Source organism: Crinia signifera, chromosome 8 (assembly GCF_055691185.1).
Source record: "Crinia signifera chromosome 8, ASM5569118v1, whole genome shotgun sequence".
NCBI classification, from domain to species: Eukaryota; Metazoa; Chordata; class Amphibia; order Anura; family Myobatrachidae; genus Crinia; species Crinia signifera.
The window spans coordinates 176,886,593-176,907,990 of NC_139224.1; the positions used below are offsets into that span (position 1 = coordinate 176,886,593).

Below are 21,398 nucleotides of genomic sequence, written 5' to 3' on the forward strand. Positions count from 1 at the left end.
TTCCCTATATACAACATATAATATGCAACATTCCTTGTGCCACCGCTGTCACAGCGCCAGTGTTACCTTACCCAGCCCATGGCGGACAGAGTGGCCATCAGCCAGTGAAATGTAGAACCATTGTGTGACGCACCTACACAATCAGCAGCTTTGGTAAAATGTGACCAGCTTAATAATCACCATCCATTACGCGGGGGGTCATGCACCAATCAGCATCCATTACGCGGGGGTCAAGCACCAATCAGCATCCATTACGCGGGGGTCAAGCACCAATCAGTATCCTGGAAGCTGTATACCTCCGACCACCTGTTCAAATCGCTATTTAGCTAAAATGCAACAATATGGAGGTTTACATGGTCTAGCTGTTGCTATTCTCCCAACAAATCATCTGCGTCACTAACATCTGTCAACTAAAGTCACACAAGTGAAATCCATCATCGGCTGAGGCATCAATGTGCAGAAAACTGAGAAACCGATGTGTCCGAAGCGTGTCACATGATGTGATGCAACCAATCGTCACACAGTCGTCTCCATATAACCAATCAGACACGTCCAGTGGGTTTAATAAATACAAACCAGCAACAAAGGCAATATAGTGTGACAGACAGGGATCACGGGTCAGTTACTATTACACCTCCTTTATTTATCTCCTATAATCAATAATTCAGATTATGGACAGGCGGGGCTGACTCTTCGCTTCTTCTCCGTTATGTTAGATCACAGCTTGGATGTGGTTCTTCTCCGCACGGTACCGGTGATGTTTCCATACGGCTTGTCTGCCGGCAGCAGGATCTGTCAGGGAGATTGTGGTATCCGTTAGTTACGGCCGTGTGCTGTATTATAAACACGGAGTGAGCACATCGCTCCCCTCTTATATCGCAGGTAATTCGCCATGTATGGCGGCTATAGGGTGCGCTAATATTCACCATCTACCATCAGTAAAATCACTCAGGAACGCCATGCAGAAATACTAGATTACTAGCATTAAAGCTAGATTAACGCACAACACAAATGTGTAAGAGCGCAGCCAATAAACACAGAACTGCTGTCAAACTAGCACAAAAGCCCCGGGATTTCACTTTGTGTGAATGCAAAGGACCTGGGACTGAGGGCCTCATTCACACCTGTTAGCAAGGCTGCAATTTTTGCAGATGGAAAAAACCATGCTGAATTGCAGATGGGGCAGATGTAACATGTGCAGAGAGAGTTAGATTTGAGTGGGCGGTGTTCAAACTGAAATCTAAACTGCAGTGTAAAGGTCCATACACACTGGGCGACTATGCCCAGCGTGTATGGACAGCGATGATGCTTATCATCGCTGCGGGGAAAGCCGCTCAGTGCATACACACTGAGCGACTTTCCCCCTGCCCGGCGCCGACGGAGGGGAGAGGACGGCGTTGCATAGCGCAGCGCTATGCAAAGCCGTCCTGAAAGCTGCTTATCTGCTGGTATAACCAGCAGATGAACGGCATTCCCAGCGATGATGCAGGAGTGCGCAGCAGCGCTCATCGCCGGGCCATACACACTGGGCGGCTTTGAGCTGAAAGCCGCTCAAACTGGGTGTTTTGAGCGACTTTCAGCTCAAAGTCGCCCAGTGTGTATGGGCCTTAAGTATAAAGCAGCCAGTATTTACCGTGCACAGAAACAATATAATGCACCCAAATGTAACTCTCTCTGCGCCTGTTACATCTGCCCCACCTGCAGTGCAGCATGGTTTTGTCCATCTTGCTAAGAGGTCTGAATCAGCTCCTTGACATTTTTCATTCCCAGAGTCGAGGCTAAGACCCCTAAGTGGGGTATTAGTCTACATGTAAGTGGTTCCCAGTCCTCTAGCCACCCAACAGTCCAATTATTAATCAATTCCATGCTTAGGCACAGGTGACTAAATGAGTCCCGCAGTCAGTTTGATCATACTATCTGTGCACCAGCAGGGATATCCCTAAAACCTGGACTGTCGGGAATCACTGTGGTGTGCGCAGTCCCTGTGTGTGACCTGCTACACAATCCTGAGGCGGATATTGTGCACATGTTGTAGTGTGTAGGATTTCTCAATCATCGCACCTGTTGTAGCAAAGGAGTCCAGCTCTGAATCCAGCGCACGGTAATGACACTGCAGCGACCAACACTGTCTCATAGATGCTGTTTGATTCCAGGAGAAACTTAAATCAAGGCTTTAATTTGCGCTGCACTACCTCAATAAGAATAAGGGGCCTTATTCTAGTTCACTCTTTCTGACAAAATCCTTCTTAGATGGACAAAACCATGTGCACTGCAGGTGGGGCAGATGCAAAATGTGCAGAGAATTAGATTTGGGTGAGTTATTTTGTTTCTGTGCAGGGTAAATACTGACTGCTTTATTTTTACACTGCAATATAGATGTCACTTTGAAGTAAAACCCCACCCAAATCTAACTCTCTCTGCACAAGTAACATCTGCCCCACCTGCAGTGCACATGGTTTTGGCCATCTAAGAAGGATTTTGTCAGAAAGAGTGAACTAGAATAAGGCCCAAGGTTCCTAATGGGAATACAGTGAGCTGGTGATTCCTACATGGAACAAAGAACCAATCCTACACTGGATTAGGTGTGTATGTTGAGGACCAATGGCGACATGGGAATATAGGTGAGTATACTTTTCACAGTGCGTGTAAATTGTTTTGCTGGCGGGACTACAAGTACATAGTGCCCCACATGCTGGTACTTGCATGCAGCAGAGGCTTGCTGGGACCTGTAGTTCGACCTGTAAAACATCTACAATAGAACTCCCATCTTAATAAATTTACTGCTTTGTGTTTTTTTTACAATTGACCCTTTCTGTAACTGTTACACACAGAAGCCCCATATGGATGTCACTGGTCCGCGAGGACTTCATGTTCGGCAAACCCCGCAGCCAAATACACAGGACCTCACCAGTGGAAACCACAATCCAGCAAACACGGGAGCTTAGTACATGAGCCGAAACGTGAGTAATAGTAAATGTGCCTCATAGTCCCTGCGTATAGCGTAGCCGGGATTATCATTACCTCGTCCTGGTTGCTGAGGCCGAACCTGCTCATGTCCACAGTAAAGTAATGCTTGTTTGGCAAAGCAATGGTGATTTCTTCAATCTGAAATGCATGGACAGTGCGCATAAGACATCAGAAAACATGGCAGCCCAGGTACAAGTTAGAATACAGCATCTGATTTCATACCGTTACACCTCTTATGCAGTCTGCTAGTGGGGCTGATTCAGCAGTAGGGGGACATTTCTGCATTCCCGCTGAATCAGCATCAAAGCAAATGCTGCATCCTTCTGTACACTGCATCCCCCACGCGCTGCACTCCTCTGCACACTGCACCCCCCATGTGCTGCATTCCACTTCCACATGGCTGCATCCCCCCATATGCTGCATGACACTGTTGCACACTACAAGAAAGTATAGGAACTCCCAGAAGCTGACATTATGGACACAGAGATACAGTATACGGAAGCAGCCCTGGGTTATCTATATGCGGCCACAGAAAGAGGAAGGAACTGGAACTTTTGGCCTTAAAGAGGAACAAGATGCGACCGCTGCAAGAGAAAACACAACTGGATGTATCTGGGACCGGAACCAGCATCCAACCCATTAGTCTACACATACACAAATGGCACAACGACATTATCACATGGAGATTATACAACGTGCAGCAGAAAAATAACTAGAAAACAAAGACCCTAATCATTGAGGGGGCATTATAGAGGGTGACAGATTAGAAATGCATACATTGTATCCCGCCTGATGCAGATGGTGCGTGGGACTCATCCTCCACAGGAACATTAGGCATGCAGAGGGCAAGCGCCTCATTCCACCAATATTCAGATATGGGTGGGACCCAAAGAGATGCCTATTAATTGGAGTAATCGCAATGGGGTTCCCCATCTCCCCATTCAGGCAGCACCTAGGGGCCCATTTATTAAGAATCACAGTAGTATAAAAAGCGTGGTACTTGTGTACTTTCACGGCTCCCATCGCATGCCATATGTAGTGGCATGCGATGGGATGCGATTTTTGCCGTTTTTAAGCATTTTTTTAAAAAAATCGCATGCTATCGCATCGCATGCGATTTTTAACAGAAATGCATCCAAATGCATTGAAATGAGTACCAAACATGTTCAATGGCCCCCAAATGTCATTTTTCAGGCTGTACCACCCCCACTATCAATGCGAACCCGAAGCGTTGCGAGCGCAGCGAGCCTGCGCGGGGCGGCGGTACGCGTCCTACGACCTTTTAATACCCCCACTATTTACGTCGGCGTGGAGTTGAGAATAGAAAGTGTGGCGAGCGCAGCAAGGGGACGCGGACACCTGTGAAGCCCGCGAGGGGAAGCGTATACCTGTGAAGGTATCCGTGTCCCCTCGCGGGGTTCACTGCACTCGCCACACTTTCTATTCTCAACTCCACGCCGACGTGGATAGTGGAGGTATGAAAAAGGTCATAGGACGCGTACCGCCGCCCCTCGCGGGCTCGCTGCGCTCGCCACGCTTCAGGTTCGCGTTGATAGTGGGGGTGGTACTGCCTGAAAAATGACATTTGGGGGCCATTGAACATGTTTGATACTAATTGCAATGCATTTGGATGCATTTCTGTTAAAAATCGCATGCGATCAGATTTTTTTCTATGCGATGGACATCATGGTAGCTGTGATTGTACACAAGTACCAAAAGCGTGTTCAAAAAATGGAGCAACGCGTTTCATTATTTGCATTTATCATATTTTGCGAAACGCGTGCGTAACGCGTCGATGCTGTGGATACAATACCTGGGGAATCTTGCTCAGACCCAACAACTGGATGTCATACAGGGTCTTCTGAACGGACGGGGAATATTCTCCTTTATCGCAGGGACCAGCAAACTTCTCAAGGATAATGTCCCGCATGATTCTCCTTAGCAACAAAACAAAGCAATATTTAAACGTTGGGGAAACGTGTGATTCATATAATGCTATTCCGGATCATGTAATCCTATATATCCCGGGGTATTCTACAGCTTAGACTGTTAGGTCACGGGGACACGGATTCTTCTCATTCCTTCAGTTACTTATTCTGTGCTGATCACAGTGACCGATGTCCCCACTTAGGGACAGGGACGAGATGTACTATGTCCCGGTCCGCACAGGTGACATTTCTCCTGATTCTGCAATGTGCTGCGTTCTGCTCAGCTAAACGTGACACCCACTCACTGACTGAGACCATCACGGGATGGGTAGGTGGCACAGGGGGTCTGGAAATGCCTAGGAAGTAAGTGGCTTCCCCTGTACAGCCTGGCTGGCTGTGTCAGCTGTACAAGCAGAAGACAGTGCTGTGCCATCACGGCGCCACCAACATCGCCAACATGGGAATTTTATCGTAACACTTTTATATGTACAAAGCTGCCATGTTACAGGCTGTGTTTGAAAACTGACAGGAGCTGATACTGGGAGAGCCGGCATTTGTGGGTAATTACAGGACTGGCGTGATTGATGCCAGTATGTGGCCAGTAAGTGTCGGGATGTGCTGCTTAGTACAACCCGCCCATTGCGCGCTAGCAAAACATCTGTGCCTCAGAAGCATTGTACAATCGGGGGAGGGAAGCATCGTACAATGGGGGGAGGGAAGCATCGTACAATGGGGGGAGGGAAGCATTGTACAATGGGGGGAGGGAAGCATCGTACAATGGGGGAGGGAAGCATCGTACAATGTGGGGAGGGAAGCATCGTACAATGGGGGGGGAGGGAAGCATCGTACAATGGGGGATACAATGGGGGGAGGGAAGCATTGTACAATGGGGGGAGGGAAGCATCGTACAATGGGGGGAGGGAAGCATCGTACAATGGGGGGAGGGAAGCATCGTACAATGGGGGAGGGAAGCATTGTATAATGGGGGACACAATGGGGGGAGGGAAGCATCGCACAATGGGGGGAGGGAAGCATTGTACAATTGGGGGAGGGAACGAAGCATCATATAATGGGGGGAGGGAAGCATTGCACAATGGGGGGAGGGAAGCATTGTACAATGGGGGGATGGAAGCATCGTACAATGTGGGGAGGGAAGCATTGTACAATGGGGGATACAATGGGGGGAGGGAAGCATTGTATAATGGGGGAGGGAAGCATTGTACAATGGGGGATACAATGGGGGGAGGGAAGCATTGTATAATGGGGGGAGGGAAGCATTGTACAATGGGGGATGGAAGCATTGTACAATGGGGGGAGGGAAGCATTGTACAATGGGGGGAGGGAAGCATTGTACAATGGGGGGAGGGAAGCATTGTAAAATGGGGGGATGGAAGCATTGTATAATGGGGGAGGGAGATATATGATCCATTGCCACCAGAAGCTGTTGCCAGTAGCAACCAAACAGAATCTGGCTATAAGATCTTCTAGAAGGTGCTAGTTAAATGATTTAGTGACAGTTTCTTATATAGCGCAGCATATTCTGTTGTACTTTACAATAGGAGACAGTGATAAAACAAATTGGGTATTTCTAGACAGTCACAGGTAGCAGGGCCCTGCTCGCAAGCTTACAATCTATAGTATCGGATTGGTTGTTCTAGGCAACATCTCTCCTTGTATAAACCAGAACTTTAGTAAGTACCCCCCTTCCTGTTGGGGGTTAGTTTATAAGGGATAATTGCCCATCTCCCATCTCCTCCATTATCATCTTTCATCTATTCCAAAGAAATCCAGCAACGCACTTCACCTGTGGATTGGTAATATCATTATCATTATAAAACCAGTTGGAACATTGGGATCTATTATCGGCCTCCCTATTTAAGCAGAGGCCACACATGTTGTGGTTTATTTCTGTGCACTTTCTTAATGTGTTTGTCTTATGTGGTTCATGTCTAGTTATTAAAATTATGAATTTTTAACCAACCGTCTTGCAAATAATTCAGCCAGCGCTGGCCCCTACACCATTATTTCTTATTAGCTAAATTTGGGGAGCGACTACCCGGTGCCAGCTGCTGCTAATTGCGCAACACACAATTTTTCTCTTAGTGTCAGGGTTCTCACTGGCTGCATGGCGCTGGTATACACACTCACCACGTGGAGTCAAAGTCAATCCCCTGAGCGGTGCTGTAGCGCCACCTGCAGTTGACCACGGTAGAGAAGCAGCGGTCCTTCACCTCTGGCAGCGTCGTGTAGCGGTCCTTCACAAACCCCTCAAATCCAGACTGCGTCGTTTTCAGGACTCTGAGCTCTTTGATTCCAGAGTAAATGAGCGGCCGGCCTGCAGAGGGGACACGGGTATCAGGAGCTAGCACCAGGCAAATGTTACTGGAGCAGAACTGCTTGGATATTATTTGGGGTAAATTGGCGTTAGTTACAATCTGCAAACTCCAGTCTGACGAAGGCCGGGATTGTAGTTATATAGATAATGGGGACGTGTGTGCTGGGGAACTTACTGCCGGCCTTGTAGGGGGAGAAGGAATTGGGGCATAACACGATCACTAGGTTGACCATTGAGTCGTCACTGAAGGATGACAGACCAATATATTGCCTTAGGTGAAATCATGGAGTGACAGCAAGGCAGCCATCAACTAAGTCACAAATGTCTCTCCCAAAATGGGCACTGCCTAAGAAGAGATAGGCCGGCGGCGGGTAATGTGGTATAATTAGTTAGGAGCAGTATTACTGTGGGGGGGGGGGGGGCAGAATATTGTGTTGGTGGTGTTTTTTAGTGGTCGCACTGTGAGACAAATTGGCTAGAAATCGCCCTGAGCAAAGTCCCCTCTCACCTCCTGAGGGAACGCTTCATCCCTGCTGGCTCCTCACTGGCTTCCATTGCTGCGATGTCGCACTGGGTGCACCTAGGTGGTTATTCTGATTCACTCGCAACAGCAAATTCCTTCTCAAATGGACAAAACCATGTGCACTGCAGGTGGGGCAGATGCAACTTGTGCAGAGAGAGTTAGATTTGGTGGGGTTTTACTTCAAAATGAGATCTATGTTGCAGTGTAGAAATAAAGCAGCCAGTATTTACCCTGCACAGAAACAAAATAACTCACCCAAATCTAACTCTGCACGTTACATCTGCCCCACCTGCAGTGCACATGGTTCTGTCCATTTGAGAAGGAATTTGCTGTTGCGAGTGAATCAGAATAAGGGCCATAGTGTAGTATACAACCAGCATTAAAGCATATCTCCCAGGTTTTTGGCGGTAAAGCCAGGCAAGCTCCTGAAAAAAGGCTGTGGTAGTGGAAAAAAGGGGGGTGTGGCTTCACATGATTGTCGGCAGTGATAGGCCGTGCCCCCGTCTCGCTGCGGTTGGCCAGTGATCTGTGAGCTTCTGGATTCTCCCTGTCTCCTCTGTCTGGGAATAGACAGAGGAGACCGGTATTGTCTGTCGCCCCCCCCCCCCCCCCCCCCCCTGAAAAAGTTATTGTCCCGCAAAAATCGGGACAGTTGGGAGGTATCATTAAATGAAGAGCCATTAGTTGCTTACCTTTTGGCCCGGTCTATGGATAAATAGAAAACAGGACAGGATTGTCAGCCTTGCCTGTTTTTTTCTAACACTATACATGGGTTTTAAAAAGTATGTATTTTTTTAAGTTAGTTATCTATAGGGGAATCTGGGATCCACAATTAATTTAAAACTATATGTTGAAAACAGCAGAATCTCTGACGTTTCGGATTTCAAAACAGGATGAAATTAGTATTTACAAGATGGCCGCCTTTGTCGGTATGAGGCGGGAGACCGTGCCAACACCACCTTGGCTAGGCCCGACATCTCGGGATGTTCGGAGAGTAGAGAGGGCGGAGCCACCATTGTGCGATAAGAATGTCTGCGCAGTAACATTTATATTATAATTTTATTTCAGGCGAATGTTGCTGTAGGGGACCATTTAATAGTAACCATATGTAAAGTGACGGTTACTGGTCAATATCTGATTGTCCACTAGACACAGCGCACCACGGATTGCGCACCCTGTACTTATAGAAGCCGCTGTAACTCTAAGACGGTCACTATATGTGTTAATCTACATTTCCTAGAATGTCAGAACAGCTTCTGTCTACTTAGAGAATAATCTACACGTCGTTTCTGCTGTTGTGTCGGAATTATCAGAAATCCCTGCATGGCCCCGTCCCTGGCGAGGAAAAGTCGGTTACACAATAATTGTGATGTTTGTACTATTGTGTGACTGACCGGGAGCACTAATAAATACAAAGTGAATGTATGCACAGAACCAGAATCCAGCCATTACCTCCTCGCTGCTGGCTGACGTCACAGTAGTGAAGCCCCTCCGGTGAGTAGACAAAGGCATGGACATGCGGCACCCCATCCTAGGACAAAGAGATGGAAGCGGATCATGTTTACAGCAGTAACATTGGGCAAACCCGGGTTTTGCTCCTGACGGTACCCAGGGTTAAGCGTTCCGCACTTTTGCAAATATGTCGACATTGACAAAAGGTCGACATGAAAAAGATTGACACGTGACAAGGGAAACACGAGTTTTGAACTTTTTTTGGCCAACAAAAAAACTTTTATAAATTCACCTTTTCATGCATCAAGCTTTCGTCGACCACTTGGTGTCAACCTGTTGACTGAGTGTCAGCTCCTACATTCTGAGTACCAGTCACTGGGCTCCGAGTGCCGGCTCCTACATTCTAAGTACCATTCACTGAGCTCTGAGTGCCGGCTCCTACATTCTGAGTACGTCACTGGGCTACGAGTGCCAGCTCCTACATTCTAAGTACCATTCACTGAGCTCTGAGTGTCAGCTCCTACATTCTGAGTACGTCACTGGGCTACGAGTGCCAGCTCCTACATTCTAAGTACCATTCACTGAACTCTGAGTGCCGGCTCCTACATTTTGAGTACGTCACTGGGCTACAAGTGCCAGCTCCTACATTCTAAGTACCATTCACTGAGCACCAAGTGCCGGCTCCTACATTCTAAGTACCATTCACTGAGCTCCGAGTGCCAGCTTCTACATTCTGGAGTACCAGTCACTGAGCTCCGAGTGCCGGCTCCTACATTCTGAGTACGTCACTGGGCTACGAGTGCCGGCTCCTACATTCTAAGTACCATTCACTGAGCTCTGAGTGCCGGCTCCTACATTCTGAGTACGTCACTGGGCTACGAGTGCCAGCTCCTACATTCTAAGTACCAGTCACTGGGCTCAGAGTGCCGGCTCCTACATTCTGAGTACCAGTCACTGGGCTCCGAGTGCCGGCTCCTACATTCTAAGTACCAGTCACTGGGCTCTGAGTGCCGGCTCCTACATTCTGAGTACCAGTCACTGGGCTCCGAGTGCCGGCTCCTACATTCTAAGTACCATTCATTGAGCCCTGAGTGCCGGCTCCTACATTCTAAGTACCATTCACTGAGCTCTGAGTGCCGGCTCCTACATTCTAAGTACGTCACTGGGCTACGAGTGCCGGCTCCTACATTCTAAGTACTATTCACTGAGCTCTGAGTGCCGGCTCCTACATTCTGAGTACGTCACTGGGCTACAAGTGCCGGCTCCTACATTCTAAGTACCATTCACTGAGCACCAAGTGCCGGCTCCTACATTCTAAGTACCATTCACTGAGCTCCGAGTGCCAGCTTCTACATTCTGAGTACCAGTCACTGAGCTCCGAGTGCCGGCTCCTACATTCTGAGTACGTCACTGGGCTACGAGTGCCGGCTCCTACATTCTAAGTACCATTCACTGAGCTCTGAGTGCCGGCTCCTATATTCTGAGTATGTCACTGGGCTACGAGTGCCGGCTCCTACATTCTAAGTACCATTCACTGAGCTCTGAGTGCCGGCTCCTACATTCTGAGTACGTCACTGGGCTACAAGTGCCAGCTCCTACATTCTAAGTACCATTGACTGAGCTCCGAGTGCCAGCTTCTACATTCTGAGTACGTCACTGGGCTACGAGTGCCAGCTCCTACATTCTAAGTACCATTCACTGAGCTCTGAGTGCCGGCTCCTACATTCTGAGTACGTCACTGGGCTACAAGTGCCGGCGCCTACATTCTAAGTACCATTCACTGAGCTCCGAGTGCCAGCTTCTACATTCTGAGTACCAGTCACTGGGCTCCGAGTGCCGGCTCCTACATTCTGAGTACGTCACTGGGCTACAAGTGCCGGCTCCTACATTCTAAGTACCATTCACTGAGCTCCGAGTGCCAGCTTCTACATTCTGAGTACCAGTCACTGGGCTCCGAGTGCCGGCTCCTACATTCTGAGTACGTCACTGGGCTACAAGTGCCGGCTCCTACATTCTAAGTACCATTCACTGAGCTCCGAGTGCCAGCTTCTACATTCTGAGTACCAGTCACTGGGCTCAGAGTGCCGGCTCCTACATTCTGAGTACGTCACTGGGCTACAAGTGCCGGCTCCTACATTGTAAGTACCATTCACTGAGCTCCGAGTGCCGGCTCCTTCATTCTGAGTACCAGTTACTGGGCTCAGAGTGCTGGCTCCAGTATTATGAGTATAAGTTACTTGGCCCTGAGTGCCGTTTCCTACATTTTGAGTATAAGTTACTGGGCCCTGAGTGCCAGCTCCTACATTCTGAGTATCAGTTACTGGAATCCGAGTGCCAGCTCCTACATTCTGAGTATCCGTTACTGGGCCCTGAGTGCCGTTTCCTACATTCTGAGTATAAGTTACTGGGCCCTGAGTGCTGGCTCCTACATTCTGAGTATCAGTTACTGGGCCCTGAGTGCCGACTCCTACATTCTGAGTATCAGTTACTGGGCCCTGAGTGCCGGCTCCTGCATTCGGAGTACCAATTGGATTAATTAGGAGTTGAGTGGGCTGAGTGTGTTGGGAACTTTATTCTGAGTTTAAGAACACTGGTATAAAAGCAAATATGTGATATATGTATCTGTCAATGGGTTGTAACTATTATTATTATTAGTAACCCCAACAATGATAAGCGTCACCAAGGACGTATCTGGAACCCTACACAACAAGAGTAATCATGGATACAAATAATAATAAAATACCTTACTGAATAGTGCACCTATTTCTATTGCAAATAGACATAATATAAAAAATATATAATTGATAAATATACATTTTATACTTTTTTCACATTTCTTAATAAATAAATTATGTTTTTTAAAGCCTGAGCTCTGAACTGCGTATAAGAAAGCTGTTCACAAACCGGCACATCCCCCGCGCCTGGCCCGGCTACGCCACAAGCTGGGCGCGATCACTCCGCTTCTTTTATTTACTGGTGTTATGATAAAGCTTGGATTTCCTATCACCGCACATTGATAATAAGTCTGATAATGAGAACATGGCGGCCGGGTACCTTCTCGAAACGTCTCCAGGGAGCCTCCTGAATATGAATGTTGGCCTCCATCACATGGTGGAACGTTTTAAGGAAATGATTACAGATCTCCACAGAGAAGTCCTCAATGGTTTTTACCTAAAAAAACACAAAATGAGCGAATAAATAAAATGAGATAAAGGGGAGTGATGCGTTATACAATGTATCAGTGATGTCACAGTGAGCTGGGGGCTACAGGGCAGCGGGGTTACCGGGTATCTGCGGACTGTAGCGGTGAACAGAAAGCCACATATACACACAATATATATATATATATCTGTGAAGACAGAGACTGATTGGAGGTAGGAGCAGAAAGGGACTGAGGGTGGAGAGTTTGTGGGCTAAAAACTGTCACAGCTCAAAATGAAAGTACTTTATATTGCAGAAGCTGTCATTTTGATGTGCTTTTACCTAGTAGACGTATAACCACCAAAGGGGGCGCACGTTACCTTAAGCTCAGTAATTAGAACATCAATCACAGCAGGGGACACCTATCTGTAATACCTATCAGGTAAGTGTATAAATCACAGATCAGATAATAGCACAGGAAGAATGTGGGGTCAGGAGGGGCTGAGTGCCCTTAGGGCCGCCAGTTGGCCATCTCTGTCCTATAGGCCTGCCCGGCAGATGGCATTGCAGCGGGCATATGGAAGGATGCAGGGACTAGAGGGCGGAGTTAAGCTGGGTACACATCTATAAAATCCCTGTTTTCTTCTGACCGTCTGACCGACCGTAGACCCGTCCACAAACAACAGCCGATAGGCGCGTACACACCTGTACAATTTTACTTGCGACGTCCGATGTACTCCCGTCCAAACAGACGCAAGAAAAAGATTGTACCGCCGTACACACTGTCTCGATTTGGGCTATTAACACGTCATATGTGAACAAAATGATCATAATGGGCTGGGTTAGGGCATAATTATAACAAACTGCTATATACGCGAAATTAGTCAGCCGGCAGGGTGACTAAACTTCTATATAGACGGGTTATGCATCTACATTTTAGTCACCCTCTTACCCATTAAAAAAAAAAAAACGATGTGGGGTCCCCCCCACAGCTGTAACCAGCACCAGGCTGAAGAGCCGGGGCTGGTATTAAAAAAATCAGGAAACCCGACAAATAGGGCTTCGCTGATTTTTTAAAACCAGCCCCAGGCTCCAGGTCCGGGACTGGTTCCCAAAATACGGGGGGGAAAATTGACTAGGGGTCCCCCGTATTTTGAGAACCAGCCCCAGGCCAAACCAGCCAGCAGGGTAATGCCACAGCCGGGGGGAGACTTTTTATACAAGTCCCCCCGGCCAAAGCATTCAGCCCTCTGACCGGTCAGGGGTCCTGGGGAAGTGGGGACCCCCACAATAAAGGGGTCCCCCCCTCCAGGACTTACCTGACCAGGCTGAAGCCTGGTGCTGTCCCCGGTGGCCCTGTGCGGTGGTCACCGGGCTGATTAAAGTGTAAAAAAAAAATAGAATAAAAACTATTGTGTTTTACTGTGGAACTATGAGTCCCAGCAAGCCGCCCTTGCATGCTGGGACTTGGAGAACTACAAGTCCCAGCATGCGGGGCATTAAAGGGCCCGCTGGCACTTGTAGTTCCACAGAAAAAAAATAGTCAAATAAAACACACTGACACACACGAAAAATAAAACTTGAATACATCTAAAGCCCACACATACTGATACTTACCTATCTTGAGCCCTTCGGTAGGTCCCTGGGTCCGCTGCCGGTGCCTTGGTTCCAGGGCTGAAGAGTCCGGAGTCCTGGATCCGAAGAAATCCATGGGGGACCTGTGAAAGGAAATCCTACTCACCCAGGTCCTCTGGCGAAGATCCCCTCATCTTCTACGTATTCTCCGTCTCTGCCGCATCAGCCGCCAGTACACGATGGACTTTGAGAGGTGCAGAGATGTTTCATCTTCCACGCCTATCATCCGAATGATTCTATTGGCCGCCTAGCGGCCAATCAGGAGCCGAGAAGGTCGCTAGGTGGCCAATAGAATCATTCGGATGAGAGTAGGGTGGCCAATCCCGGGATCGGGATCGGCGGGATCCCGGGATTTGGCCCTAAAAACACCGGGATTGGACTCTCCAATCCCGGGATTTCGGTATTAGACTGCGCATGCGCAGTCTAATGCCGGGCAGCGTCTGAGACCCTGCTCAGACGCTGCCCGGCTTCTCCCGTGCCCGGCAGAGCGTCTCTGCGCAGCGTGACTATGTCAGAGGTCACGCTGCGCAGGTCGCACAGCCCACCACGCTGATCGCACGGTTGCCCAGCTCCCGGAGGAGCAGCCCACCCTACCCGCCACCTGCCCAGCTCCCGGAGAAGCAGCCCACCCTACCCGTCGCCTGCCCAGCTCCCGGAGCAGCAGCCCACCCTACCCGGCCTCACCCGCCACACATGTAAGTGAATATGCGGGGCGGCCGGGGCATTTTTTTTTAATCAGGGAAGCCAATCCTGGGAATCCCGGGATTGAGCATTTTTCAATCCCGATACCCGGGATTGAAAAAGTGCCCCGGGATTGGCTTCCCTAGATGAGAGGCGTGGAAAATGAAACATCTCTGCGCCTCTCAAAGTCTGATGGGTACCGGCGGCTGATGCGGCAGAAACGGAGAAAATGAGATCGTCGCCAGAGGACCTGGGTGAGTAGGATTTCCTTCCACAGGTCCCCCATGGATTTCTTCGGATCCAGGACCCAGGACTCTTCAGCCCTGGAGCCCCGGACCAGCCCGGAACCAAGACACCGGCAGCGGACCCAGGGACCTACCGACGGGCTCAAGATAGGTAAGTATCAGTATGTGTGGGCTTTGGATGTATTAAAGTTTTATTTTTATTGTGTATTGTATAAATAACCAGGCCTTACCCCTTTCAGTTTCGCCAGGGCATAGACCGTATTCTTCATGGTGTCTGTGGGGATTATGTCAGAATTATCCCCAGACAAATAATCTTTCTTTGATCTCAGGGTGAGCTGGACGGAGGCTTCAATCTCCTTGATGTAATGCTGTTTGCCATCTCTTGTAATCTGCAGGACTTTCACTGCGTTCTTCCCATAGCCCGTGCGCACAAACTCTGCACCTGCGTCCTGAAACAAATAACATAATAATATAAAGATTCTATAGCACGACATATGAGCAGAGAAAGCAGGGTTGCGTCAGTCGGTAGCACGCTGCGTCGGCAGCATCTCCACAGTTGGCAGGACAATTCTGTCATTGGGACGAGCCCTGGCCCGTCTTGCTGTACAATTCCTCCTTAGTTGTAGACATGTTTTATTCCAATTAGCAGAGCTAAGACTTTGGGGGTGATTCAATATCGCTCATCACCGATGACCACCCCTGCCCCCGAAGTCCATGGTACTGAATGTTGTTGTTAATGTGCAAATGAGCTGCTTTGCTTCCATAAATCAGCCAGGCCCAATCTCCCGGTGACAGGAGGAAGAATCGGACGAAGGCCCCGTGGCAGTATATTGGTTTGCACCAGAGCTTTTTTAAAAAATATATAACAAAAAAAATGCTCTTTTTGGTTTAAAACCAATTTTTATTCATTAACTATTTAATAAAAGAAAAATGTAAATCGGTTTATGATAATAATACAGTGAGACATCGCTATATAATACAAACTTATTAGGCTTTGATAAGATTTATTTAATATCTTCCAATAAAACCTATTTTAAGGGGCATACACACGGAGAGATTTTGTGCTATTTTCTAAGCAATCTGACTACTCAGTGGTAGCCAACCCTAGCCCTCGAGAGCTACCAACAGTTCACATTTTCCAGACAACCTAGCTGCTGCACAGCTGCACTCATTAATCACTGACACATTTTAAAAGATACACAGATGGAGCTAATTAGCTCACTTGTGATTCTGTGAGGAGACCTGCAAAACATGCACTGTTGGTAGCTCTCGAGGACTAGGGTTGGCTACCCCAGGACTAGTGCATGCAGTCCAAATCTAGTCAAATTGCTGAGCATGTGACTGCAAATCTCTCTGTGTGTACAGAATGGGAGATACTGATCACAATTCCCCATTCTGAACCAGTACCCGGCCTTTTTTTGCTTAGCAAAATCTCTGCATGTGTATGTGGTCACCATGGGTGATCTGGGCACAGGAAAATCGCCTACCCTAAATAGCTTAGCACACATCTCTACATGTGTATGCCCCTTTAGACTAAACATAATTAATGTACTTTTCAGAGGAACACAAACACAAAAAAAGAGGAGCTAAGCATTAGCACTGGGTATATCACAAGGTTTTGATTTTAAGTAAACACGCCTGTTTAATGTGTGTGGTTTTTTCCTGTACTATAGGAATGTTGGGGGAGAAGCTTGATGCTAGGCAGATTTAGCACCTCTCTTATTGGATTTGCCTCCCTATATCTTTGTTGTGTGTGTGATTTACTGCTTTAGTTCAGGTTACTTAGATGAAGACCACAAGCAACAAGAGTGTGGGACATTGCCAGGGATTCCCTAATAATAGGTTTTTTTAAATGAAGTCAATGTGTTGTGCCTGTAGTCACAGCATATAAAAAAAAAATTGGTTTAAATTAGCCAGCCCTGGTTCGGACCCTTCCCACCTTCCCAAGTTTGAGCTTAGCCTCCCGACGGATGGGATGTCGGCAGTCACAATACCGACAAAAACAAATATGTTCTGCAACGTGGGCCCCAAGCAAGGGCCAAGGCTGCCTAATAGGTGACCCAGCTGTGAGGAGGACTACATGCTATATAATAGCGGCCAGCATGAGACACATATAACACGTACCAGGCGCATGAGACACATATAACACGTACCAGGCGCATGAGACACATATAACACGTACCAGGCGCATGAGACACATATAACACGTACCAGGCGCATGAGACACATATAACACGTACCAGGCGCATGAGACACATATAACACGTACCAGGCGCATGAGACACATATAACACGTACCAGGCGCATGAGACACATATAACACGTACCAGGCGCATGAGACACATATAACACGTACCAGGCGCATGAGACACATATAACACGTACCAGGCGCACCTGCACCCACTAATGTCATCGTATGATATCGGTCAGCGGAGGAGAGCAGCTAATACAACGCACAGGAACAGCGGCTTCGTATTACACCCCCCCATAGAGCTGAGGATCCTGCAATGCATCACTAACAAGGAACTGCTTCATTATCTGGGCACGGGTCTATGCTCACTGGGCGACAGGGCATAGGTGGACACCCGAAATAGGTCGACAGGATCAGAAGGACGACGCCAGCATTAGGTCGACAATGGGAAGGTCGACATGAGTTTAAAAAAAAAAATTAATACCAAAAGTTAACATTGACACCGTCTAAGTGTACGGCGTCCCCTCGCACGGCGTCCCCTCACACGGCGTCCCCTCACACGGCTCGCTGCGCTCGGCACACTGTTATATTCTCTCACCACGCCCCAGTGCATGAAATACCACCTGCCGGCACATGTCGGCTAAAAAAAAAAAAAAAAAATGAAAAAAACTCATGTCAACCTAATGCTTGTGTCGACCTTCCGACCCTGTTGGCCTTCGCTATGTCAATCCTATTTCAGATGTCGACCTAAACCCTGTCGACCAAGTGCATGTCAACCTAATGACCATATACCACGGGCACCACGTGAGGAGGACACAGTTCTGCTGAACTCAATGTCCCTGAAACACCCCCCCCACACACACACACACACATACACCCCCCCACACACACACACATACACCCCCCCCCCCACAGACACACACACACATACACCCCCCCCCACAGACACACACATACACCACCCCATACACACACACATACACCCCCCCACACACACACACACCACCCCACACACACAGATACACCCCCACACACACACACACACACATACACCCCCACAGACACACACATACACCACCCCACACACACATACACCACAGACACATACACCCACACACATACACCACAGACACCTACCTCACTCCAATTTCCCTTGAGAACCAATATTGGTCTCCTTTGTGTCCTCCCCATTTGTCCGAACCCGTCTCCCCAGCACCCCGCTCTTCATTTATGAACTCCCCTCCCAGTATCAGCAGCAGACAGCCGAGTGAGCGGGGTCCTGTAAAAGTATCCATGTGTACATTGTCTGCTGTATCAGTCACGTATCATGTATGTATGTCACGTATCATGTATGTATGTATGTATGTATCAGTCACGTATCATGTATGTATGTATCAGTCATGTATCATGTATGTATGTATGTCACGTATCATGTATCAGTATGTATCAGTCACGTATCATGTATGTATGTATGTATCAGTCACGTATCATGTATGTATGTATCAGTCACGTATCATGTATGTATGTATGTATCAGTCACGTATCATGCATGTGATACGCGGGAGGGGGGCGCAAATCGCAGGAGGGGGGGTGCCTTGAATCGTGGGAGGGGGCGGTGGTCTGCAAATCACGGGAGGGGGCGCAAATTCCAGTGAATTGCGAGAGAGGGGGTGCAGGGGGACTAGAATCGCGGGAGGGGGGTGCCCTGAATCGCGGGAGGGGGCGGGGGTTTGCAAATTGCGGGAGGGGCGCAGTGAATTACGGGAGGGGGTTGCGGCGAATCACGGGAGAGGGCGCGGGGTGCCGTGAATTGCGGGAGGGGGGGCGCGGGGTGCCGTGAATTGCGGGAGGGGGGGGCCATGAATAGCGGGGGGGGGGGGTCCCGCAAATCGCGGGAGGGGGCTTGGGTACACAAATCGTGGGAGGGGGGTCTGGGGAGTGCCGCAAATCGCGGCAGGGGGGCTCGCGAATCGCAGGAGGGGGGGGTCGCAGGGGGGGGGGGGTCGCCGCGAATTGCAGGACGGGGGGTCGCCGTGAATTGCGAGAGGGGGGGTCACAGGGGGCCCGCGAATCGCCGGAGGGGGGTCCGCGGGCGTGCCGTGAATCGCGCGGGGGGGGGGGTCGCGGGTGTCCGGGGGGGTGTGGGTTTGCTGGCAGAGGGAGGGGGGGTTCGGGAGTAATGGTGGATGGTGGCTGTGGAGTAATAGTGGATGATGGGCGTGTACTGTAGCCCTGGCTGGGTGGGGGGAGGTGATGTCAAGGGGGTGGGGTGTGTAGAACGTTATACACATAGAACACTTTTCCCTAAGGGGGCGGGTTTGTGTATCCCGCTGGGCGGGAACGTTATATACACAGGGGAGTCTTATAAATATATAAGAGATCAGTCACATATCATGTATGTATGTATGTATCAGTCACGTATCATGTATGTATGTATCAGTCACGTATCATGTATGTATGTATCTATCAGTCACGTATCATGTATGTATCAGTCACGTATCATGTATGTATGTATCAGTCACATATCATGTATGTATGTATGTATGAGTCACGTACCATGTATGTGTGTATCAGTCACGTATCTTGTATGTATGTGTGTATGAATTAGTCACGTATTATGTATGTGTGTATGTTTCAGTCACGTATCATGTATGTATGTATGTATCAGCCACGTATCATGTATGTATATATGTATCAGTCACATATCATGTATGTATGTATCAGTCACGTATCATGTATGTATGTATCAGTCATGTATCATGTATGTATGTATCAATCACGTATCATGCATGTATATATGAGTCACGTATCATGTATGTATGTATGAGTCACGTATCATGTATGTATCAGTCACGTATCATGTATGTATGTATGAGTCACGTGTCATGTATGTATGTATGTATGTATAAAGCATTTATAAATAATAAATAAGTAAATAAATAATGTATGTATGTATCAGTCACGTGTCATGTATGTATGTATGTATGTATGTATGAAGCATTTATAAATAATAAATAAGTAAATAAATAATGTATGTATGTATCAGTGATATTACAGGACTAGCGATGGAATCATTGCTGCAGTTACAGGTATTACAGTGAAGCGCACATTGTTGTACCACACAGGGTGGACTTGCTATTTCCAGTATATAAAGTTGCTAGTAATTATATAACACGTGTCCTCTTCTGTATGTAGATTGGTTGGGTCCTACCTTGATATGTTCCGCCATCCTCTGCAGATATAAAATAATGAATACCTGTTTCTTTTTGCAGGTGACTGAGGGGGGTTTGCCTGGAGGGCGGATAGTGGACAGGGGATCCCAGCCAATCAGCTTCTGTTTGTTGGCTGAAGTGTAACCTGTTGGGGTCAATCTTTGTTTAGCTGGGAGATAAAAAATTAACAAATTTCAGGATCCTCTTAAATGGGGCGTAACGTTCTGTCCCCAGAGCCTGGCTGACCGGAATGTCTCCCGACCGCCCTGGCTCCACAGTCCACAGTCAGACATTCCGACTCCCGCACCCCCGCATGGCCCTGTACACACAGGGCGATATTGTTAGGAGCGCACCCCCGCATGGCCCTGTACACATGGGGTGATATTGCTAGGAGCGCACCCCCACATGGCCCTGTACACACAGGGCGATATCGCTAGGAGCGCACCCCACACCTGCCCTGTACACATGGGGCGATATCACTAGGAGCGCACCCCCGCATGGCCCTGTACACATGGGGCGATATCGCTAGGAGCACACCCCTGCATGGCCCTGTACACATGGGGCGATATCGCTAGGAGCGCACCCCCACATGGCCCTGTACACACAGGGCGATATCGCTAGGAGCGCACCCCCACACCTGCCCTGTACACACAGGGTGATATTGCTAGGAGCGCACCCCTGCATGGCCCTGTACACACGGGGCGATATCGCTAGGAGCGCACCCCCGCATGGCCCTGTACACACGGGGCGATATCGCTAGGAGCGCACCCCCGCATGGCCCTGTACACATGGGGCGATATCGCTAGGAGCGCACCCCCGCATGGCCCTGTACACACGGGGCGATATCGCTAGGAGCGCACCCCCGCATGGCCCTGTACACACAGGCCGATATCGCTAGGAGCGCACCCCTGCATGGCCCTGTACACATGGGGCGATATCGCTAGGAGGGCACCCCCGCACCTGCCCTGTACACACGGGGCGATATCGCTAGGAGCGCACCCCTGCATGGCCCTGTACACATGGGGCGATATCGCTAGGAGCGCACCCCCGCATGACCCTGTATACATGGGGCGATATTGCTAGGAGCG

The 21,398-nt window shown here is 48.8% G+C and overlaps 1 protein-coding gene across 2 annotated transcripts; it reads right to left on the bottom strand.

Moving 5' to 3' along the window:
- Positions 1 to 622: 622 nt before the first annotated feature.
- Positions 623 to 20,384, bottom strand: LOC146026832 (uricase-like). 2 transcript variants are annotated; one of them, XM_083157863.1, is made up of 8 exons: positions 20,310 to 20,384; positions 15,138 to 15,356; positions 12,260 to 12,376; positions 9,206 to 9,284; positions 7,044 to 7,230; positions 4,781 to 4,904; positions 3,022 to 3,105; positions 623 to 792 (listed from the first exon to the last, which is right to left on the bottom strand). In XM_083157863.1, exons 1-8 carry the CDS (start codon positions 20,325 to 20,327, stop codon positions 718 to 720), a joined length of 903 nt encoding a protein of 300 aa, XP_083013989.1. In that variant the 5' UTR covers positions 20,328 to 20,384; the 3' UTR covers positions 623 to 717. The 2 variants fall into 2 exon arrangements, with proteins under 2 accessions (XP_083013989.1, XP_083013988.1); XM_083157862.1 differs by lacking the exon at positions 20,310 to 20,384 and adding an exon at positions 18,236 to 18,304.
- Between the last annotated feature and the right edge of the window lie 1,014 nt (positions 20,385 to 21,398).